Below are 25,345 nucleotides of genomic sequence, written 5' to 3' on the forward strand. Positions count from 1 at the left end.
GCACCCTCATTTGTGCCGATAAAGCCTTATCATTTATTACTTTAAAATTAAAAAAAAAAATATATCCACCTTTATTTTTGCTGTGGGCGTATCTGAGTTAGCAGCATCTTGCACAGACTTGGAGGCCAGACAGTCTGCTAGGCCATTTTCGGCACGAGGGAGTCACGTGTTTATATCAAGCAAAAAGGACCAAACAAACACGCATTACAAGCAAGGATACACCTTGTTTGGTATGAGTGAAATGACTAATATAGCCCTAGGGTAATTAATGAGTAATTACAGAAAAGGTACAAAATCTGAGTTGTTTTGAGCGTCATGCCTTTTCACATGTAAAAATTTATTTTTCTTAATTTAAATAAGAGATAAAAATAGAAAGCATTGATCATCTGTTATTGTCACTTGTCATGTATGGCATTTTAAACGTGTCAAGTTATTATTTGCACGCAATTTATTTTGGAAAGGAGCACACCATGGCAAACAGGAGTGTGCAGTTTTCGATTAAATCAAAAAATCAAACCGAATCGATTAATTTAATTTAATCGATTTGATTTTAAAATTTAATTAGTTTGATTTGATTTATAATTTTGATAATTTCGATTAATCGGTTTGGTTTGGTTTGGTTATTTTCATAAAAAAATTAAAAAAATCAAACCGAACCGAAATTATTAATATATATAGGAAATCAAAAAAATCGAATCAAATTGAATCGAACCGAATCGAATCGAACCGAAATCAAAGAAAACCGAACCGAACCTAAAGATTTTTGAGTTTTGATTTCTTCTTTTTTTTGTTTTTATGTTTTTATTATTTAGATTTAATGTTAAAAATATGAAATTTTATAAATTTCGGTTTGATCGGTTTAAAACCGAACCAAATCGAAATTTATCGATTCGATTCGATTCGGTTTTCTCTTATCAATCGGTTCGGTTCGGTTTTTAAAATTTTTGATTTTTGATTTTATCGGTTCGGAACCGAACCGGCCGTTTGCACACCCCTAATGGCAAATACTAATCTTCAAGATAACAATCATCTTGCAAACACAGTCAAAATGGGATTTTAAGGAGATTTTTAATTATTTCCTATTAAAATAAATTTAAAATTTTATCTTTTTAAAATTTTATTATAATATTATTAAATTAAAACTTATTGATTAAGTAAAACCTTTTAATATATATACATATATATCATGTACATTTTTAGATTATTTTCCATTTTATTCATATTAATATATTAGATTTGGTGATAATATAATTAAGTTAGCTAAATAGAAAAAGCAACCACATATAATATAATAAAAAAAATTAGCATATTGTATTGTTAATCCTTTATGAAACATCAATATTTTATTTTTGACGTTGTGATAATATCTAATACAAGCAAATATTGAACATATGTTTGAAAATTTATCATGGATTTAAAATATATTTATTTTAATTATAATTATATATTATTTATTAAATTTTAATTATTAATAATTAATAATAAAAAATCATAAATCAATAATTAAAATTTTAACTACATTTAAATTATTATAATATTAAAACTAAAAATTAAATTTCAATTAGAGATAACAACAAGTCGGATATTTTCAGATACTTGATCGATTAAATTCTATTAGGATAAATTTACATAATATTTAATTAGATTTAAGGTGAATTTAAATTTAAAAAATAATATTCGTATTACTTGAATTTATTTATATAAATAATTAATTAAATATAAAATATATTTTTATAATAATATTTATAATTTTTATTATATTTAAATAAAAAAATTTAAATATTTTATAAACTTATTAATTTTAAATATAAATTATTAATAAAAATATATATTTTATGTGAATTATTAATTAAAATATATAAAATTAAATAATTTAAATATTATTTAAATATTTTAAAATAAATTTAAATATTTTAAAATAAATTTAAATATTAAAAATAATAATTTTTTTTTCAAATATAGTGATTTTGACGTACATGTCATCCATTGTCTTGCCTAATCCCAACTAACGGACGTTAAGAATAACAACAATAAAGTAAAATACGCGGGGAAGGAAGCGGCTTTTTAAAAGCAGGAAAAGTGAAATGATGCTTAAGCTAAGTAATTAAATAAGTTATAGAGAGGAGTGCCCAATTTATAAAGAGAAAAAGGGTGCCCAAAAGAAATGCATGTATTTTTGAACTATGAATTAATATTTAGTTTCTTCTTGTCTTGCCCTCTCTCTCTCTCTCTCTCTTAAACAATAGACTGACTGGGTCTTTCTGGCGTTGACTTGTTTAAGGAGGCTGAGCTGAGTCAGGAACAGTTCGGTGAGCTAAGCTGTACATGAACAAATTATATTATATTACCATGTTAATTTTATGGGCATTGACCCAGAAACCAAAATAGTGGATATACACATTTCTTGTTGCATATTAAAGGAAATTTTTATTTTTTAAGGAGATTTTGATGTGGATTTTTATGATTTTAAGAATTTAAAACTGACTAAAATTCAGGTCTGTTTTGTAAAAGCATTGAATTCTTTATATGGTTGTTCATGTTTTCCTTGTTTTCCTGGGTAATAGCTAGCTGGCTCTTTTAATTGTTGAGAAATGTCTGGGAAATAATATCCCTGCATTTATAGTAATTATTAATTTCTTGTTTTTCCTACCTGAAAGTTATTTCTTTTTCTTCTTTTATTTATTAATTTTTCCTTTTTTTTTTTTTTTTTGGTTTTATCTATTATCTTAGTATTTGGACTTACAGGTGAGTAAGAAACGCGTGTTGGGTTTTTGGAAGAACAGGTTCAGGCAATGGGGGTAGGAGAGGAGAGAATATGTTGAATCTTGAAATTTTTGTAATTCACTGGGAATTTCAGCCAGTGGAAGAAAAATATTGGTTTTGAAACAGAGAAGTGGGAGAATTGGTTGAAGTTTGAATGGATTCAAGAAACAATATAGGAGATGCATTTTCAGTCCCACAAGGGAGAGAATATGAGTTTACGGGTTCTTGGGTGCCAGCAACTCCAGAAAAGCATATTGCAACAAGATATAATTCCATGCCAATTGAAGGGCTTGGGAATGGGAATCATCAAGAACTGGCACGAATTCCCACAGGTTATGCACAGGAGGTGTCGAATTCTGGAAGGGTGGCTCAACATTTTGGCCAATTGGGCGGAAATTGGAGTTTGGCAGGAAGAGACAGCATGATGAATTGCATTTCAGGGTCCTACACACAGGCCCTTCATCATCAAAATGGGAATTGGAATAGTAATTCATTTGTTGATCTTTTGACAATGAATAATTCAGTTCCTATTGCCAGTCCAGATAGAAGTCCAAATAGAAGTATGAACAGCAGAGGAAGGCTTTTGATTCCAACTTTCCATTCCCAAGTTAGCAGCTTGAGAGAATCCAGATCAGGAGAATTGCTATTCCCCAGCCAAACTCACTGCTTGAGTTCAAGCCAGTCGAGTAGCTGTAATAGCCTACTTCAGATACCTCAGCGTAAGTGATTCTATCTGCTCTTTCTCTCTGTTTTATTTATTTATTTGTTTTATGATAATTTATGAACATAGTATTTATCATCAAGGATATATTATGCAAATAAGAATGCTCAACACATGGAATCTGCTCATTGTCCATAACTGAAAATTGAAGGGACCATAAAACATTAATCTGGATTTCATCTCATGGCAATGATTTAATTTGACTTCATAGACATAGAAATGGAAATTTGACAATGTGCCATTTTCCTTGTCAATTGATTATGTTATGTTTGTGATTGTTGTTTTATTGTTGCAAGTGGGGATGGCAAAAGGCGGGTAGGGCGTAGGGATGGATTTTTTCGCTGGGAAGCGAGTGGGACAAATTTCTCTGGAATTATTTTTTATTTTTTTATTTTTTCTAATATGAATTTATTTATTAAAAAAATTATAAGTTAAAAATATAAATTTTAAACATAATATTAATAATCTATATTTTTCTTTAAATTGTAATATTTAAATATATAAAAATAAATTATTTTTTATTAAAATATAATATATATATATATATATATATATATATATATATATATATATATGATTGAGGTAGGTGATGGAAATTCTAGGTGCAAAGACCTTCTCCCTATTCTTGTCCCTCCCTATTCTTGTCCCAGGTGGTCAGAGAAAAATGATCGGGTGTGAAACAATTGCTGTCCTTTAGTTGCAAGACTTTTTCCCCCCCTGCTAGGAGTCCATCAAGAGGCAGACTTTGCCTATCTATGAGATGGCTCTGGAAATACTAAGGAAAGAGCCAAAGAAGGAAAGTTAAATACACCTCCACCACCTCCACCGGTGATACCCCTCCTTTGGATGTATTCTGAAAAGCGAAAACCAAGAAACAACAAGACTTTGTCTTCAAATAGCGCAAGTTACCTGAGCTAAATCTTATAACATATTCTTCAGGAAAATTCAGTAAATTTTCATAATATTTTCTCAAGCAATATTGTTTTCTACAGATGGATTTCTCATGCCTCACAATCCTGACTATGACCTCAATTCACTACCAAGTACAGCACCTGATGCAGCATCAACTACCACCAATTCATTTCAATTCGCACCAGTAACACCACAACAGACCAAGAAATTAGAGAACCAGCTCTATGCGACTGTAAATTCTCCTCAGGAAAAAGCCTTAAGTGAAGTAAAAGACAAATGCCATGAGCTAGTCGCATCGGTGGTCTATATCCCAAAACGGCACAATTCTGATGAGCTCTTGCATAATATCGTGGACTCATCATCTGCTGTCATTTCTACACCATTTGAGGAACCAAAAGATTCTGGCAAAGAAAGCGACCAAGTTATTAACTTGAACAAAACACCACAGCAGAAACAACCAAAACAGAAAAAGCATAGGCCTAAAGTAGTCAAGGAAGGAAAACAGAACAAGACGGCAACCAACAAAATAGCTGATCCCAAGGAGAAAACGAAGAGAAAGTATGTGCGCAGGAAGGGCCAGCAAGAATCAGTAACTCAACATCCAGATTCTATTGGAGGAGGGACTACTGATTCGAAGGAGAAACTGAAGCAAAGGAAGCATCTTCAAAAGGACCTGAAAGATCCAGCAACTCAAAATGTAAATGATATCAGTGAGACTGCATATCCCATTGCCGGAACTGCAGCACCATCATGTAGAAGAGCATTGAACTTTGATGACTTGGAAAATATCAGAGATGAAGGGGAGAGCAATTCATTTGCTCGGCAGGAGATACTGAAAAAAAAAGAGACTTTCAATTCAAGTACAGGTTTTCAAGCTGCTGATTCAATCAATAAAACTAACATGAAGTGCAGAACAAAGTCAGATATACAGATGAGACAAGACAGTGAGCTACTGTTGGGACACCAATCAGGAGCAAAAAGTAACCTCACCTATGCCAGCAATCAATTGTTGTGTAATGACACCACAGTTTCAAATAGAACAGAAGCCGGAGCCATTTCAATTTCAGACAAAAGAGAAGCTGCAGTCCAACCAGCTTCAACAAAAGAAGTGCAAATGGATAATTTCAATGTCAATGCTAGAGCAACAGATATCAGAATGCAGCATCTCAGTGCAGAAGGAATTGGCCAAATTGCCTTTCCTGCAAAAATTATTTGCAAAAGCCGTGAAAGGAGCACACAAATGATGTCTCATAATACTCAATCAGTTGCAGAAATTTCACATCATTTCATTGATGGTAGGGGATACAAGAGAGAATTTGTTCATGTTGAGCAGACAGGCAACTGTACTGCAAATCCACCAGATTATCACTTATACAGCTGCATGTCTAGTGCACTTTGTTCGTTGACTCAAAAGAAGAGGAAGATTGAAAATGGAATCTCGACAAATACAAATGGTTTGCTACCTTCTCATGCAGCTGTTAACCATTCAACGCTAAAAATAAGCAGCAGCAACAATGTCCACTCAACTGCATTTACAGTTCAAAGGAATAGGGGAATACAGAACTCATACTTGGAAAGCTATAATTTCAAGAGGAAAGAAAATAATAGGTCCACCAGATTTCCTGCTGACTTGTACACACATCAAGTGGCTTCTGAACAAGATTTGTCAAAGCAAAATATATTATCTGGACCCAACGCATGCATGGAAAGGATTGAAGAGACCAACAGATCCACTAATATCCAGAACCTTGCCACCCTAACCAGAGTTGAGAATTATAACAAGCTCCTACCAACTGCTCCCAAAACAGGCCCTCAACCTGGAGAGCAACTACAACCCAAAAATTCCAACATTGATGTGTCAAGAAAGCAGGCAATGGGGCCCAATCAATCCAAACCTATTCCATTAAGGGAAGGTAAAATGCTACAAAAACATAAGGACGCCTTGAAAGATCAGCAATCGCCTGCTAAAAGAAGAGGTATATTGCTTATTATGAAATCCTTATAAAAAATGTAGCCTCTCAAAAGGCTTAAGGCTCTATGATTTGCAAAATTTACTTGTAACCATATTGAAAAGCAATACTCTTGATATTTGATGCAGGGCGACCGCCAAAGCAAAGATTCACTGCCACAACTGAAGAAATTATATATCGAATGGAGTGTCTCAATCTCAATGAAAGGAGCAATGAAATGAAGGACAAAGCACAAAATGCACTTGTGCCACACAAAGGAGGAGGCACACTCGTTCCATATGAACGGTTTGACTTGGTCAAGAGGCGTAAGCCAAGACCTAAAGTGGACCTTGACCCAGAGACAGAGAGAGTGTGGAAACCGTTGATGTGGAAGGAGGGATGTGAAGGCACTGAAGAAACATATGAGAAAAAGCAGTGGTGGGAGCAAGAGAGGAGAGTTTTCCGTGGACGAGTTGATTCATTCATTGCAAGAATGCATCTTGTACAAGGTACGAGTTTAAATATCCACTAAAATAAGAAACAATAGTATTTAACAACTTGAATAGCAATCATCCTTTGAAGATGCTAGAGTATTCAAATCATAGTCACTGGCAAATTCATTTAAGTTTTTATAGAATAATCTAGGTGAAACCTTTTTTCAATGGTAACCGATAGTTCACAATTAGAGAAAAGCACAGAAACTCACGTCCATGTATGAATGCAATAACTCATTACAGGAGATAGGCGCTTCTCAGAATGGAAGGGATCAGTTGTTGATTCAGTGATAGGAGTCTTCCTTACTCAAAATGTTTCAGACCATCTTTCAAGGTAAATTCCAGGATTTGTCTTAATTTCAAGACTGGATTGGCAGGAATACTGATCTTGATGCAGAAACTAAACAATCTCTTCAACTACTTGCCCACCATGCAGCTCTGCCTTCATGTCTCTATCAGCAAGATTTCCTCTTAAGTCAACAAGAAACAGAATCAGTGAGAGGAATGAGACAAGAATACTGGTTGAAGAACCGAATGTCTGCATGCCAAATCCAAATGACATGGTCAAATGGAATGAAAAGTTGTTATATAACCCTTTCTACAGTCGGAACTCTATGACATGCTATGAATCAACAGAATATCAGAGAGACAGTGAGACCTCATGGACAGACAGGACAAGCATTGTAGAGACTCACAGTCACAGCCCTCAAGAAGAAGAATTGTCATCACAAGATTCTTTTGATTCCTCAGTTATCCAAAGCAATGGAGTCGGATCCTACTCAGCCTCCAACTCAGAAGCAGAAGATCATGCAAATGAGTGCACACACAGCAAGAATCCCAATACATCATTAACAAATCTTCCACAAGTTGAGAGCACCACCTTGTTTGAAGAGTTCTATAGTCGTGTAAGTGGAAGATCACTGTTTCATTTGCAATCAAGGCAAGGAAAAAAGCAAACAGAATACATAGAAAACAGCCAGCAGCAATGGCCTAGATTGGAAACATTAGACAATAGCTTAAAAGGCTCTCCTACATTTTATCAGCAAATCAATTTCAATAATCCAAAGATGCAAGTACCAGTGGTTCCTTCTTGTAACTATCAGCTGTACAAAACTGTACAATCTGAGATACTAGATGAAGAAAGTGTTGTATTGAACAGAGAAGAAAGCATATCTTCTTGGCCTTCAAGTGCCTCCATATTCAACAAGGAAAAAGATGCAAGTTGCACAAGCAAAAGGGTTGTACAAGGGACAGAGAGTGTAGCTATATCAACAGCACAACAATATGGGTCATCAAGCTATCAAGAGACTCAAATGGTGGACCCACATTCTTTCCTAAGCAAGCAAATGATGCATGAACAAATCAGTCCTAAACCTTACCATGGCTTCCAACCACATAAGATAGAAAAGACCTTCCAATTGGAAAGAAAATCAATGGCCGAAACTGCAAATCTTGCGGATGCACAGGTTAATGGGCAGTGCAGTTATGAGCAGCACATCTCAAACATTCCCAATCTAAAAGAAAAAGTTTTTGGCGTTCAAGAGAGAATTGCTTTGGTGGATAAGCACACACATTCAGAAAATGAATTGGCTAAGTCAAATTTGAAGGAACAAGTAAATTTTACTAATATAGAAAACTTAAATGCAAGAAAAGCAAAAGCTGGGGGCAAGAAAAAGGACGCTATTGACTGGGATAGTTTGAGGAAGCAAGTCTTGGCAAATGGTAGAAGAAAAGAAAGAAGCCAAAATACAATGGACTCCCTGGACTATGAAGCAATGAGATGTGCTAATGTCAATAAGATTTCTGCTAATATTAAAGAAAGAGGGATGAACAACATGCTAGCAGAACGAATCAAGGTAAATTAATTAAATCCAATCTCAAACCCTATAAATCACCAGACTCAGCTTCAAATGGCATCATAAGCAAACAATATTGCTTTAAAAGTCAAACTATTTACAGATTCTAACAGTTGCAACATTTTGCAGGAATTTCTGAATCGACTGGTCAGAGAACATGGAAGCATTGATCTGGAATGGTTAAGAGATGTTCCCCCTGACAAAGCAAAGTAAGCCATCTGAAATATTAGAATACTTTCTTAAAATGTTGAAGCTACTTCATTTATTTTAATTAGATTGCATAATGCTTCACATAGCCAAATTGAACAGAAAATAATGTAGTATATCTGCATAATTCATTTTGTAGCTTCTGAAATATCTTTATTCTGCAGGGATTATCTGCTAAGCATAAGGGGATTGGGGTTGAAAAGTGTGGAGTGTGTGCGGCTCTTAACACTTCATCATGTTGCTTTCCCAGTAAGTTCAATATGTGTGAACTCCAGATGGAAAGCAACTTACAAGAGGCTGCAAAATTTTACAATCAACTAATTCATTTACATTTTCCTGAAGGTCGACACAAATGTTGGACGGATAGCAGTTCGATTGGGATGGGTCCCTCTTCAACCATTGCCAGAGTCACTTCAATTACACCTCCTACAATTGTAAGTAATCATTCCCCAACCAACAGGCCCAACATATTTCCACCAATAAAAGAATGCTAATCACATTCTATTTAGGTACCCAGTACTCGAGTCAATTCAGAAATACCTCTGGCCGAGATTGTGCAAACTTGATCAACGAACACTGTAACTATTTAACTCTTTGTTGAAAATATTTCCTTCACTGATAACATTTTTGCTACACAAAAATAGTGTAGAAGAAGCTACTTTTTGATTCAGTTATAGATTTTGCTCATATTTTTCTATATAATGGGATTACAGGTATGAATTACATTACCAGCTGATTACATTTGGAAAGGTATATTCAAAAGCTTGACTTTTACTTCCATATTTGCTGCAACTTTATTTTTAGTTCTATCATTTTGGAAAAGAATCATTATGCAACATGCTTCAACCTTTATTCAGGTTTTTTGTACAAAGAATAAACCAAATTGCAATGCATGTCCAATGAGAGCAGAATGCAGGCATTTTGCTAGCGCCTTTGCAAGGTTTGCCCATCAATCTATTTTTACACGGTCACCAATATGCTAGCAAAACATAAATAGGCTGGCATCATAAATTTTAAAATTCTGATACATACAAAAGTCCCAAACATTTGAAAATCAAAATTTTGCAAAATTGAACAGAAAAGCATTCAGTTTCAAGAAATGTTTTAGCCTGTTAAAACAAAGACAGAGAACACCTGATGAAATTAGATTAATAATGGTTCCCTGATCATGTAAGGGTCCAAGAGAGGAGGGAAAAAATAAATGTAGCCAGAATTACATTAGCATCCCAAAGACCATATGCATAGGAATTATGAAAATGTGAGGTAACAGGATAGCAAATATGATACCAAAAAAGTTTGCAACAGCCAAGTAAGATGCACATGAGAAGCACAACTATTCTTCACTTTAAGAAAAAGGTTTAGGAAAACAACATAAGATACCTTATTTTCCAATATCCATAAAGGCTAATACTTCAGAGAATGAAGCTGAATGTGACCTCTGTTTATTGCAGTGCAAGGCTTGTACTACCAGGGCCAGAAGAGAAGAGTATATTGACTTCAACTGTTCCTTTAAGAATGGAGAAAGGCCCTGGCATAGTTATTGATCCCATAACATTACCTCCACCTGGGGAGAATCCATTTAAAAGAGGAGTTTCAGATATTATTAGTTGTTTACCTATCATTGAAGAGCCAGCAACACCTGAACAAGAACACACTGAAGTAACAGAAATTGATATGGAGGACATAAACAACGAGGATACTGATGAAATAACAACAATAAAACTCAACATGGAAGAGTTGACAATGAATTTACAGAATTACATGCAAGCAAACATGGAACTTCAAGAATGTGACATGTCCAAGGCTTTAGTTGCTTTGAATCCAGAAGCTGCCTACGTCCCCACCAAACTGAAGAATGTCAGTGGGCTTAGGACAGAGCACCAAGTGTAAGTGAAAATCTTCCCTTAACTAATGAAAAGTTGCAAACAAACCACTGCATTTAGCTTGATAGAATCATGTCAGAATGGTTAACAAAATTCATCAAAAATCATATGATCAAAAATCATGCTATAGCAATATTTTGATACTGAGCACTCAAGAAAATGGAAGGCAGTTACTAAATAGATACATAAGACTCCAAGTCCAAGTTATGAAAAAATGGCAAAAAGTTTCTGTAGAAAGAGATGATTCTCCTTAATTTCAATTAATCTGTATATGGGTATATATATACAATTGATTCCTATAATTGTGTTCTACTAATTAGGAAGAAATCCTAAATAAGAAATCCTAAATAGGAATACAGAATATAGAATATACAGAGAAATAATATAGTGATTGACTTTCCATAACACTCCCCCTTAAGTTGGAGCATAGATGTTAATCATGCCTAACTTGTTACAAATGTAGTTAATCCTAGCTCCATTAAGAGTTTTTGTGAAAATATCTCCTAACTGCTCTCCAGTTTTGATGTGTCTTGTTGAGATGATCTGTTGTTGAATCTTTTCACGAACAAAGTGAAAATCAATCTCAATAAGTTTGGTCCGCTCATGAAACACCAGATTAAAAGCAATATGGAGAGCAGCTTGATTATCACACCACAATTTCGCAGGCAGGGAGGTCTTAAAACCTGTCTCATCTAGTAATTAAAGTATCCACATTACCTCACATACTGATTGTGCCATGGCTCTGTATTCGGATTCAACACTAGATCGAGAAACTACACTCTGCTTCTTGCTTCTCTAAGACACCAAATTTCCTCCAATAAAAACCCAATATCCAGTCGTTGACCTCCTGTCAATCTTAGATCTAGCCCAGTCATCATCTGAAAAACATTCAACATTCAAATGCCCATGATTACCATATAACAAACATCTTCCTGGAGTGCCCTTCAGATAACACAAGATTTGTCCTAAGGCTTCCCAATGAGCAACAGTTGGGGAAGACATAAACCGACTTACCACACTAACGGCATAAGCAATGTCAAGACGAGTGACTGTAAGGTAATTCAATTTTCCTGCCAATCTCCTTTATCTCTCTGGATCTTCAAACAACTCACTATCCCCTGCTAACCGTTCTAAATTTAGAGTCATTGGTGTTGTAGAAAGAGATGATTCTTATTAATTTCAATTAATCTGTACATGGGTATATATATATATACAATTGATTCCTATAATTGTGTTCTACTAATTAGGAAGAAATCCTAAATAAGAAATCCTAAATAGGAATACAGAATACAAAATATACAGAAAAATAATATAGTGATTGACTTTTTATAACATAGTGATTGACTTTCCATAATACTCCCCCTCAAGTTGGAGCATAGATGTTAATCATGCCCAACTTGTTACAAATGTAGTCAATCCTAACTCCATTCAGAGCTTTTGTGAAAATATCTCCTAACTGCTCTCCAGTTTTGATGTGTCCTGTTGAGATGATCTGTTGTTGAATCTTTTCACGAATAAAGTGACAATCAATCTCAATATGTTTGGTTTGCTCATGAAACACCGGATTAGAAGCAATATGAAGAGCAGCTTGATTATCACACCACAATTTCACAGGCAGGGAGGTCTTCAAACCTGTCTCATCTAGTAATTGAAGTATCCACATTACCTCACATACTGATTGTGCCATGGCTCTGTATTCGGATTCAGCACTAGATCGAGAAACTACACTCTGCTTCTTGCTTCTCCAAGACACCAAATTTCCTCCAATAAAAACGCAATATCCAGTAGTTGACCTCCTGTCAACCTTAGATCCAGCCCAGTCGGCATCTGAAAAACATTCAACATTCAAATGCCCATGATTACCATATAGCAAACCTCTTCCTGGAGCGCCCTTCAGATAACACAAGATTTGTTCCAAGGCTTCCCAATGAGCAACAGTTGGGGAAGACATAAACTGACTTACCACACTAACGGCATAAGCAATGTCAGGACGAGTGACTGTAAGGTAGTTCAATTTTCCTACCAATCTCCTGTATCTCTCTGGATCTTCAAACAACTCACTATCCCCTGCTACTTGATTGTAAAGTTGGAGTCATTGGTGCGCTACAAGGCTTAGCACCTAATTTTCTGTCAGATCAATAGATCGAGAACATATTTTCTTTGAGACAAGAAAATACCCTTCTTACTTCTCATAACTTCGATACCCAAGAAATACTTTAACAATCCCAAGTCTTTGGTGCAGGCGAGTTTGTAGGAAGGTTTTAAGAGATGTAATACCTTCATTGTCTCTCACTTTGATGACAATGTCTTCCACATAGACTACCAAGAGAATTAGACCAAATTTCAAATTGCCTATAAAATACTGAGTGATCACACTTACTCTTTTGTATACCAAATTCCTGTACTGCTTCACTGAATCTCCCAAACCATGCCCTAGGACTTTGTTTCAAGCCATAAAGAGACTTTCGAAGCCTACAAACTTTACCCAACTCCCCCTGAGCAACAAACCCAGGTGGTTGCTCCATATACACCTCCTCCTGAAGATCACCATGAAGGAAAGCATTCTTGATATCCAATTGATGCAGGGGCCAATCATATGTAGCTGCTAAAGAGATAAACAAGCGAATAGAAGTAAGTTTAGCTACAGGAGAAAAAGTATCAGAGTAATCAACCCCATATGTCTGAGCATATCCTTTTGCTACAAGGCGTGCTTTTAACCTAGCCACAGAACCATCAGGATTTACCTTTACTGTATATACCCATTTACAACTAATAGCTTTCTTACCAGTGGATAAAGGCAATAGTTCCCATGTACCATTAGCATCTAAAGCCTCCATTTCCTCTTTCATAGCATCACACCAGCCAGGATGTGACAGTGCCTCATTAACAGTATTAGGGATAGTAATGCAGTCTAAAGAAGTAACAAAACACCGAAACAAGAAGACAATTGATTATAAGAAACAAAAGAAGAGATAGGGTAAGTACATGAACGTTTACCTTTACGAAGAGCAATTGGTAAGTCTAGATCGAATCATGATCGATGAGTGCAGGATCTCACAACGGTAGCCGGTGGAGGATCCGAGTCGAGAATCTCCAATCTACTGGAATAAACATGAACAACGGAGGTCGAGTAGGTCTAGAGACGAAGGAACAGTGTGGAGAGTACTAGACATTGGTTGACAAGATATATTAAGAGATCATCCTCCTCCCCGACTCTCATACACGGATGATAGAGGAAAAAATGGAGTGGACTAAAAATGTGACATCTGCGCAGAAACAAGATAACGATTAAGAGTATGAGAGAAACAACGGTACCCTTTTTGGAGCCTGGAGTACCCAAGGAAGACACATTTGAGAGACTTTGGATCCAATTTAGTAACCTGTGGATGAACATCACGCACAAAGCAGGTACAACCAAAAATACGGGGTTCAACAGGGAACAAAGATTTTGTAGGAAACAAAGCAGTATAAGGAATATCCCCATTAAGGACAGAAGATGGCATACGATTGATCAAAAAACATGCCGTGGAAACTGCATCCGCCCAAAAGTGTTTAGGTACTTTCATCTGAAAAAGAAGAGCACGAGTTACCTCAAGAAGATGACGATTTTTTCTTTCGGCCACGCCATTTTGGGATGGGGTATCCACACAGGAAGACTGATGAAGAATGCCATTTTGTGTCATATAAGGCTGAAATTGTGCTGAAAAGTATTCTTTGGCATTGTCACTTCTTAATATGCGCACAGAAATATTAAATTGAGTTTTGATTTCATTACAAAAGGCACAAAAGATAGAAAACAACTCAGAACGATTTTTCATTAAATATAACCAGGTAACACGAGAGTAATCATCAACAAAAGTAACAAAATAACGAAATCCAGTTTTAGATGTAACAGAACAAGGACCCCAAACATCAGAATGAACTACCTCAAAAGGAGATGAAGCCCGTTTATTAACTCTAGACACAGAAGGCAAACGATGATGTTTTGCAAACTGACACGACTCACATTCTAGTACTGATAAAGACTGAAATTGAGGACACAGCTTCTTCATGGTAGATAAAGAAGGATGACCCAATCTACAATGAGCTTTAAGAGGTGTTAAGGTACTGGAGCAAACAAGCGACCGCGGTACATGATTTTCCAGAATGTAGAGACCACCTGACTTGCGTCCTCTACCAATAATCTGCTTCATCGTTAGATCCTGAAACAAACACTGGTCAGGAAAAAAGGAAACAGAACAATTTAAGGTATGAGTAAGTTTACTAACAGAAAGTAGATTAAAAGAGAATTTTGGTAGACACAAAACAGAAGACAAAGAAATTGACGAAGTCGGGTTCGATTCGAGAACCCATGACACAAGAAGTAGAACCATCGGCTAAAGTAATGATGAGGAAGTGAGATTAGACTGAAAAGCAGATAGAAGACTAGAATTACCTGTCATGTGATCTGTCGCACCAGAATCAATAACCCATTTGGATGAAGAAGACACAAGACATGTAGTAGATTTACCTAACTCAGCGATCGCAGTGACAGGGGAACTGGTAGGCTTTAGAGATGCCTGATACTGGGAAAATTGTGCAAAATCCTCTGCAGATACCAAAATACTTTTCTCGAGGAAGATATCAGAGAATTCTCTGCTGCCATATTTGCCATCTGTGATCGCCGATTTTTCTCTGAAGTTGCGGACAATTATATTTTGTATGTCCGGGCTCATGGCAATAATAACAAATGACTCCTCTTGAGTCTGATTAGAACTAGCCTCTCCATTACGCTGATTACATTGCTGTAATTCCTCCTCTACTTCCTCTTCTATTACCCTGTTGTCCATTTGGATTACGGCTAATAAGAGCACTCACCGAGTTGTGAAGATTGAGTACTCTGTCTGAAGGACCCGTGTGAACGTTTCATGCAAAGAGGAAATCTCGATCGGAGAGAATCGAGATTTAGCGATCTCATACTCTGAAGGAAGGCACAAGAAAACTCATATGACCAGTTGCTCCGTTGGGCTGCTTTGAACTTTCACATCAGACTAAAAGGCAATAATACATTAAGTTCCTCATATACCCGTTTAAAATCCATAAAATAAGCCGTGAGAGACTTATCCTCTTTCTCAAAGACGGTAGAATGCCTTACAAACATCATAAATACGGAGATATTCCCTTTACGAATCTGAAAATCTAAGTAATCCATCAATTCCTTAACAAATTCCACGGTGATTAATTAAACTAATTACCTCACTATGAATCGAGTTCAAGTCAAAAACAATAGAGTATCCTCCCTTAGCCAAGTTTGTCGTGTATCAACGGTGGGTGGATCTTTAGTAAGGTGATCATCCTTATCAATGCTACGCAAATAGACCCTATGATCTTACTCCACTCCGGTAATTCGAACCATTAAGTTTGTGTTCGTGATCTTAGTCATCAGGAATCACATCGTAAATAATATTCTTATTATGCGCCATTTGTTGAGAAAGAAAACCAAGCGCTAATCCAAAGTGCTTATAGCGACAAAATAACCCAAAATCCCAAATCAAGCAAATACCAAATAGGATCCGAGAGCCAAACCTCGAAGTCCTTTAATGGTTATCTTGGATCGCAACAAAGACACTGCGGTGGTGGAATGAGGGGGTTGAGACGACGCCGACAATGTTGATTAGGGATGAAACGGCCGGTCGGCGACTAAGGTCTCTCCTGAGCTGGGTAGTGAGAACAAATAGTCACCCTAGATTGATGACCTGCTCTGATACCATGTAGAAAGAGATGATTCTTATTGATTTCAATTCATCTGTACATGGGTATATATATACAATTGATTCCTATAATTGTGTTCTACTAATTAGGAAGAAATCCTAAATAAGAAATCCTAAATAGGAATACAGAATACAAAATATACAGAAAAATAATATAGTGATTGACTTTCCATAACATAGTGATTGACTTTCCATAACAGGTGTACTACAAGGCTTAGCACCTCTGTCAATAAATTGAGGACATATTTTCTTTAAGACAAGAAAATACCCTTTTTACTTCTCATAACTTTAATACCTAAGAAATACTTTAATAATCCTAAGTCTTTGGTCTAAAACTGGGTTTGGAGGAAGGTTTTAAAAGATGAAATACCTGCAGCGTCACTCCCAGTGATGACAATGTCATCCACATAGACTACCAGGAGAATTAGACCAGCCTCAGATTGCCTATAAAATACTGAGTGATCATACTTACTCTTTTGCATACCAAATTCTGTACTGCTTCACTGAATCTGCCAAACCAGGCCCTAGGACTTTGTTTCAAGCCGTAAAGAGACTTTCAAAGCCTACAAACTTTACCCAACTCCCCCTGAGCAACAAACCCAGGTGGTTGCTCCATATACACCTCCTCCTGAAGATCACCATGAAGGAAAGCATTCTTGATATCCAATTGGTGTAGGAGCCAATCATATGTAGCTGCTAAAGAGATAAACAAGCGAACAGAAGTAAGTTTAGCTACAGGAGAAAAAGTGTCAGAGTAATCAACCCCATATGTCTGAGCATATCCTTTTGCTACAAGGCGTACTTTTAACCTACAAAACCATCAGGATTTACCTTTACTGTAAATACCCATTTATAACCAATAGCTTTCTTATTAGTGGGCAAAGGCAACAGTTCCCATTTACGATTAGCATCTAAAGCCTCCATTTCCTCTTTTATAGCAGCACACCAGCCAGGATGAAACAGTGCCTCACCAACAGTATTAGGGATAGGAACATAGTCTAAAATAGTAATAAAATACCGAGAACAAGAAGATAATTGATTATAAGAAACAAAAGAAGAGATAGGGTAAGTACATGAACAGTTACCTTTATGAAAAGCAATGGGTAAGTCTAGATCAGAATCATGATCAGTATGAGGTCTGAGGATCTCACAGAAGTAGGCGGGTGGAGGATCCAGTCGGGAATCTCAATCTCCTGGAATAAACATGAACAACGGGAGGTCGAGTAGGTCTAGAGACAAAAGGAACAGGCTGTGGGAGAGGACTAGACATTGGTTGGACAGTATATATTAAGAGATCATCCTCCTCCCCCTGACTCTCATACACAGATGATTGAGGAAAAAATAGAGTGGACTCAAAAAATGTGACATCTGCAGAAATAAGATAATGATTAAGAGTAGGAGAGAAACAACAGTACCCTTTTTGCAGCCGGGAGTACCCAAGGAAGATACATTTGAGAGACTTTGGATCCAATTTAGTAACCTGTGGACGAACATCACGCAAAAAACAGGTACAACAAAAAATATGGGGTTCAATAGGGAACAAAGATTTTATAGGAAATAAAGCAGTATAAAGAATATTCTCATTAAGGACAGAAGACAGCATACGATTGATCAAAAAACATGCCGTAGAAACTGCATCCACCCAAAAGTGTTTAGAAACTTTCATTTGAAAAAGAAGAGCACGAGTTACCTCAAAAAGATGCCGATTTTTTCTTTCGGCCATGCCATTTTGGGATGGGGTATCCACACAGGAAGACTGATGAAGAATGCCATTTTGTGTCATATAAGACTAAAATTGTGCTGAAAAGTATTATTTGGCATTGTCACTTCTTAATATGCGCACATAAATATTAAATTGAGTTTTAATTTATTACAAAAGGCACAAAAGACAGAAAATAACTCAGAACGATTCTTCATTAAATATAACCAGGTAACACGAGAGTAATCATCAACAAAAGTAACAATATAATGAAATCCAGTTTTAGAAGTAATAGAACAAGGACCCTAAACATTAGAATGAACTAACTCAAAAGGGGATGAAGCCCATTTATTGACTCTAGACACAGAAGGCAAACGATGATATTTTGCAAACTGACACGACTCACATTCTAGTATTGATAAAGACTGAAACTGAGGACATAGCTTCTTCATGGTAGACAAAGAAGGATGGCCCAATCTACAATGAGCTTCAAGAGGTGTTAAGGTACTAAAGCAAACAAGTGACCGCAGTACATGATTTTCCAGAATATAGAGACCACTTGACTCACGTCCTCTACCAATAATCTGTTTCGTCATAAGATCCTGAAACAAACACTAGTCAGGAAAAAAGGAAATCGAACAATTTAAGGTATGAGTAAGTTTACTAACAGAAAGAAGATTAAAAGAGAATTTTGGTAGACACAAAACTGATGACAAAGAAATTGACGAAGTCGGGTTCGCAGTTCCAGAACCCATGACATAAGAAGTAGAACCATCAGCTAAAGTAATAGTAAAGGAAGTGAGATTAGATTGAAAAGTAGATAGAAGAATAGAATTACCTGTCATGTGATCTGTCGCACCAGAATCAATAACCCATTTGGATGAGTAAGACACAAGGCATGTAATGGATTTACCTGACTCAGTGATCGCAGTGACAGAGGAACTGGTAGGCTTTAGAGATGCCTGATATTGGGAAAACTGTGCAAAATCCTCAGCAGATACCAAAAAAGTTTTCTCAGAGGAAGATACTGTAGAATCCTCTGCTGCCATATTTGCCGCCTGTGATCGCTAATTTTTCTTCTGAAGTTGCAGATAATTATATTTTGTATGGCTAGGCTCATGGCAATAATAACAAATGACTCCTCTTGAGTCCTGATTAGAACTAGCCTCTTTATTATGCTGATTACTTCTGTTGCCTGTAATTCCTCCTCTACTTCCTCTTCTATTACCCTGTTGTCCATTTGGATTACGGCTAATAAGAGCACTACTAGCAGGCTGTGAAGATTAGGTACTCTTTGTATGAAGGACCCGTGTGAACGTTTCATGCAAAAAGGAAATCTCAGAACTGGAGAGAATCTGAGATTTAGCAGTCTCATACTCTGAAGGAAGGCCTGCAAGAAAACTCATAATAGCCAGTTGCTCCCATTGGGCCTGCTGAACTTTCACATCAGGATTAAAAGGCAACAATATATTAAGTTCCTCATATACCCATTTAAAATCCATAAAATAAGCCGTGAAAGACTTATCCTCTTTCTTAGCATGGTAGAATGCCTTACAAACATCATAAATACGGGAGATATTCCCTTACCAGAATACAGAAAATCTAAGTAATCCATCAATTCCTTAACAAATTCACAGTGATTAATTAAACTAATTATCTCACCGTGAATCGAGTTCCAAAGCTGCAAAAACAACCGAGCATCCTCCCTTAGCCAAGTTTGTCGTGTATCATCCATAGGTGGATCTTTAGTAAGGTAATCATCCTTATCAATACTACGTAAATAGACCCTAACAGTTTTACTCCACTCCAGGTAATTTAAACTATTAAGTTTGTGTTCCGTGATCTTAGTCATCACCGGAATCACATCAGAAATAACATTCTTATTGTCTGCCATTTGTTGAGACAAAGAAAACTAACCGAAATGCTAATCCAAAGTGCTTACAGCAGTAAAATAACCCAAAATCACAGATCAAGCAAATACCGAAATAGGATCTGAGAGCCAAATCTCAAAAGTCCTTTAATGGTATACTGGATCAGGCAACAGCACATAGTGGTGGAATGAGGGGGTTGAGGCGATGCCGGCAATTGATCAGAGTCGAAACGGCCGGTCGGCGGCCAAGGTCTCTCCTGAGCTAGGTGGTGAGAATAAATAGTCACCCTAGATAGATGACCTGCTTTGATACCATGTAGAAAGAGATGATTCTCCTTAATTTCAATTAATCTATACATGGGTATGTATATACAATTGATTCTTATAATTATGTTCTACTAATTAGGAAGAAATCCTAAATATGAATACAAAATACAAAATATACAAAGAAATAAAATAATGATTGACTTTCCATAACAGTTTCGAAACAAAATATCATGCAAAGACAATGAACAAAATATATTTTAAGAAAATAGGAGAAAATCCTCAATCGCACATTCTAACACCTGTCTCCTAATATGATGCAGGTATGAACTTCCAGATTCACATCCTCTCCTGAAAGAGGTTAGTTTCCCCTTTATTCGACACTGGCAATTCTCCTTCAATTATTCTTGTTTAATAGTGAGTTTAAAAAAAAATGCAGATGGATAAAAGAGAACCAGATGATCACAGTCCATACCTTCTCGCAATATGGCAACCAGGTGAGTAGGGCATAATATGCTTGCAAGACTGACTCAAATACAACTAAACAAATAGTTTCTATGGATCCATGATCTAAACACAAGCTACCATAGTGTACATAGAGAATATTGTTATGATATACCATGCAATTTTTAGGGTGTGTTAATATGATATAGAAACATGAACCATTCAATGTAGATTATGATGACACAGTGTTTAGTACATGCTCCAACTTCACCCGTCTTGTAGCATGCCTAAATAATACCTTATTACTAGGTGAAACTGCAAATTCAATTCAGTTGCCAGAACAACATTGTCAATCCCAGGAACCAGACAAATTATGCAACAAAAAGACATGCTTTTCATGCAATAGTATCAGAGAAGCTAATTCTCAAATAATCAGAGGAACACTTCTGGTAAGCAAATCTGCTCACTGGAACATAGACAATAGTCATGGAAGCCAAATTTAGGAAAAAAAAAATATATGACTTCTTGTATTGCTCACTGAATTCACATGGCTTCACATGCAGATACCTTGTAGAACAGCAATGCGAGGAAGCTTTCCGCTCAATGGCACCTACTTTCAAGTGAATGAGGTAAATACCATCAAAGTATGCACTCTCTCTGATTTTAGAAAAACATTTTTAATTTGCATTAAAGTTAATTATAAGTGAATGTGAGTCTACATCCTTGAGTTTAAGGAAAACACCAAATTGATATTATTTTCAGAAAAGGAACAAACCTTCATTTTCAAGTGTAAAAACATATAGGAAAAGCAGAGGGCATCAAATTGCCAAACATAAACTTAAAAGACTGTATCTCCTCGTGAGGGAGGAAGAATCCTAATTGATTTCATTATCTTATCTATGCCAGATTTTAAGTCATTCATTCCATGAATTAATGCTCAGTTACCAAGCAAATTTGTCATGCAGGTATTTGCAGATCATGAAACTAGCATCAACCCAATTGATGTTCCGAGAGCTTGGATATGGAATTTGCCAAGACGAATAGTGTACTTTGGAACCTCTGTATCAACAATATTTAGAGGTAAGAAAAACATTAGTTTATGAGCTTTTGGTAGTCAACATTCTAATTATGTTAAGAAGGTAAAACCTAACTCATAGGACAATTATTTCTTCCAGGACTTTCAACAGAAGCAATTCAATACTGCTTTTGGAAAGGTATGTAATGCTACATTTAATATTCTCATTTAAATGAAATAAAAAATAGTTCCATGGGGCAAATGTGCCACATAGAAAGAAGAAGAAATAATTTCACAATTTTCTATTCTATTTACCTAGCATTTTGATTCTTATGTTTAGGATGAATATATAAGCTCCCTTATTACTTGAAGTAAAAATTTAGTAAAAAAATTTAAAATTCAACCAACTTTCTTGGAAGCATTAAATGTGCTAGTGAGAGATTCTATTTCTAACCAAAATTATCAAAGACAACCAGCACTCCAATATGAGATTATATAATTATACTAATTTGACTACGAAATGACAACTAGTACCTCATCATGATAGCGCAAATAAATTATCTTTTGGTTAGCAATTATATTGAACTTAATACCTTAGGAAATGAAATGCCACACAGTATGTTATTAGATATGGGGGGTGTGCTATTTTTATTACAAAACACGATTTACAAGAATAAATTATATTTTGTATTAATTTACATTTAGGATGTTGGTGCATGTTATTTTCAAATGATATTATTCTAACAGATAAAATTAGGCTGGAGGCTACTGATAAGTTAGAACTATAGTTGATCAACAATTTAAAATTCAAAGATTTTATGCTAAGTGGGACTATAATAAATTCACATATGTAACTAGTAGCAAACTAGCAATCAATAGCCTAGAAATGTTGGTATCTCAGTGCATTTATCCCTAAAGAAGATGATATTTATGAGAAGTATAGAAGTAGTAGGTCGAAATATTGGATAGAATGAAACAGAAGAATTTAAAGAATGAGAACTGATTGAGTGAAAATCATAGTTATTAAAGGCTCAAGGCGCACTGAGGCGTTAAGAAGTCCTGGAGCCTAGGCGCGAGGCGCAATGCGCAGGCACGCACCTGAGTGAGGTGAGGTGCAAAAGTAAAAAATTTAAAAAATACATAAAAGTTAATAAATTTGATGTTTTTCCTTTTTGTTTCTTTTGCATATATCTTGAATTGAGTTTACTGGTTTGAATTTAAATGGTAGTCCTTTTTGCCAATAAAAATGCTCGCTAAAAATGGAAATAAATAAGGCATGCCTTTCTACAATCTTATGCTTGGAACAAAGGCGCACACCTAGGCGCATAAGGTGCTAGGGTTCGAGCCTGGTGAGCCTTGAGCCTGAGGCGCGCCTTTCATAACTATGGTGAAAATAAAAGAATTTTCCCAGTATGTTGTATAATTGCAGAATATGTATTAGGCATAAGGAGAAATTCTATGGGATAAAAATATGGCCATTAATGCTTTCAGACAACAAATGCTAAGATGAATGTGCAATAACATAAAATGATAAAATTCAGAATAAACAAATTTAAGAGGGGTGGAAGAAGTCTCAATTGAGAAAAAAAATTTTGTGAAAATAATGAAAGATGGTTATGGCTGTTACGCCACATGCAAGATGTATCTTTATGTCACGAGCAAAAGTTACTGCGTTTAGGTTGAAAAGACCAAAATGATTAGAAATGGGGATGGAACTTTCCGTTATAAGAAGTAACTACATTTAAATTGAAAAGACTAAAAATGGTAAGAAATTGACTATTGAAGATAAAAGTTATGATTTCTAAACATCTTATGAAAAAACATGGATCTTGGGTTATAAAATTTAGTTGAATTGAGCAACATTCATAACAGACAGTAAAGTCATTGTGAAACAACTTACAATTACTGCTTCAAAGTTTTACAAGTTCATATTAAATTACTAAACCAATGGACTAATGTAGAAATTAAATTAAAAAAAAAAAAGATTATCCAATGCAATAATAATACTAATAATTCAATATTTCAAGTAATTCCTAAATTAATTAAATATACATAAATTAAAAAAAAACCACACCTATTAACCAATCAACTAATCTCATATTCACATGAAGAGAATTTATCAAAAAATCTCTTAACAAATTATTTAACAGCCAACTTGTAAGATGTAAAACAACCAATGAAAACCCAAATGGTCTATTCTATAAAATTTCATGTGATAGCAGATAAAATAAATCCATTTCAATTGAGATTCAATATGCGAAGATCCTCCTAGTTCATGCCCTACATATTTTCCAGAATCAAAATTTTGCCTAGAAATAAAATTTGCCCTTTTTTCATTATTAGACCCTTCAAAAAAGAAAACAAATGCATTACAAAACTAAACTAGCAAATTCAAAATAGAATGCTCAAGAGATCTACAAAAAAGTTAGGAAATAAAATAGGAACTATCAATCACTCAATAACTGAGAATGGAAGTTACTTTAACTTGATCTCAGGGACTGGCTAAATTGGTTGAATGAATGGCTTCAATGACAACTAAAATGGTAAAAGGTTTAACAAGATGCAAGCTAGTTTTTGAGCCAAAATGATTGAGAACGTAACTCTTTAAAATTAAGATTGTGGAGCTTATTTTTGAGCCAAAATGATTGAGTTTGTAACTTTTACAATTAAGATTGTGACTAATGCATTTGAAGCCTTTGCTCATTTGGTGTTGCTACACAAACATTGGACCTAACATTACAAAAAACATGGGTGGTGCTATGTTGGGTAGATTGTTCTCATATGGTTTGATTCACTAGCGATATATTTTGTGGTTTTCAGCTGTGCTTCACATATCAGTAACTGAAATTTTGTTTGCAGGATTTGTTTGCGTGCGAGGGTTTGACCAGAAGACAAGAGCACCCAAACCTCTTACTGCCAGATTGCACATTCCAGCAAGCAAGCTAGCAAAGACAAAGAATAAAAAACAATGAAAAGTAGGCCACAGTCATCTCTCTTATGGCCACATTGTGCTTTCTAGCAAGCATGCTAGTGAAGATAAAGAATGAAAAACAATGATAAGCAGGCCATGATGCAGAGATGATCAATAGCATAAGTCTAATATGCAAAAGATTGATGACTTAGTGAAGAAAAGAGATCATTGGCTAACACATTGTTGTACATTCAATTGTTCTTTGTGTAACAAGAGTGACTTGCCCAATCTTAGCCTAGCATAAAGAAATTTTCAATATTGTTAAATACCATGGCAAGTGGGATGTAGTTGATAAATGCATTTATAATCATTATTTATGCACTATTCAGCAACAGTTTTTAAGGTATTATTTAGCATTTTTGTTAGAGTCAAAATATTATCTCTCTTATTTATACTATTTGGTAGCATACTAATGCTTAGAAGTTAAGGGAATAGTTCATGAAAAGCTACCTCTTCTAACTTTTAGAGGTTGAAAGAGTATTTTAACTAGTCAACAAGATTATATCACCATTTTTACATTTAACAGCTAATCTAATAGTTATTTTGC

The 25,345-nt window shown here is 35.4% G+C and overlaps 1 protein-coding gene across 9 annotated transcripts; it reads left to right on the plus strand.

The window, feature by feature from the left end:
* Positions 1-2,169: 2,169 nt before the first annotated feature.
* On the plus strand, positions 2,170-25,144 carry LOC110661202 (transcriptional activator DEMETER). Of its 9 annotated transcripts, none has more exons than XM_058151559.1 (20): positions 2,170-2,309; positions 2,731-3,482; positions 4,477-6,372; positions 6,495-6,854; positions 7,083-7,173; positions 7,276-8,695; positions 8,825-8,904; positions 9,067-9,151; positions 9,245-9,336; positions 9,412-9,480; positions 9,616-9,652; positions 9,760-9,842; positions 10,354-10,788; positions 20,692-20,728; positions 20,808-20,865; positions 21,122-21,261; positions 21,376-21,456; positions 21,778-21,892; positions 21,988-22,026; positions 24,687-25,144. In XM_058151559.1, exons 2-20 carry the CDS (start codon positions 2,918-2,920, stop codon positions 24,797-24,799), a joined length of 5,796 nt encoding a protein of 1,931 aa, XP_058007542.1. In that variant the 5' UTR covers positions 2,170-2,309; positions 2,731-2,917; the 3' UTR covers positions 24,800-25,144. The 9 variants fall into 9 exon arrangements, 6 of the variants coding, with proteins under 6 accessions (XP_058007542.1, XP_058007545.1, XP_058007544.1 ...); XM_058151562.1 differs by having other exon boundaries at positions 21,376-21,441; XM_058151561.1 differs by having other exon boundaries at positions 2,746-3,482.
* Positions 25,145-25,345: the final 201 nt, after the last annotated feature.

This window comes from Hevea brasiliensis, chromosome 8 (assembly GCF_030052815.1).
Source record: "Hevea brasiliensis isolate MT/VB/25A 57/8 chromosome 8, ASM3005281v1, whole genome shotgun sequence".
Lineage (NCBI taxonomy): Eukaryota > Viridiplantae > Streptophyta > Magnoliopsida > Malpighiales > Euphorbiaceae > Hevea > Hevea brasiliensis.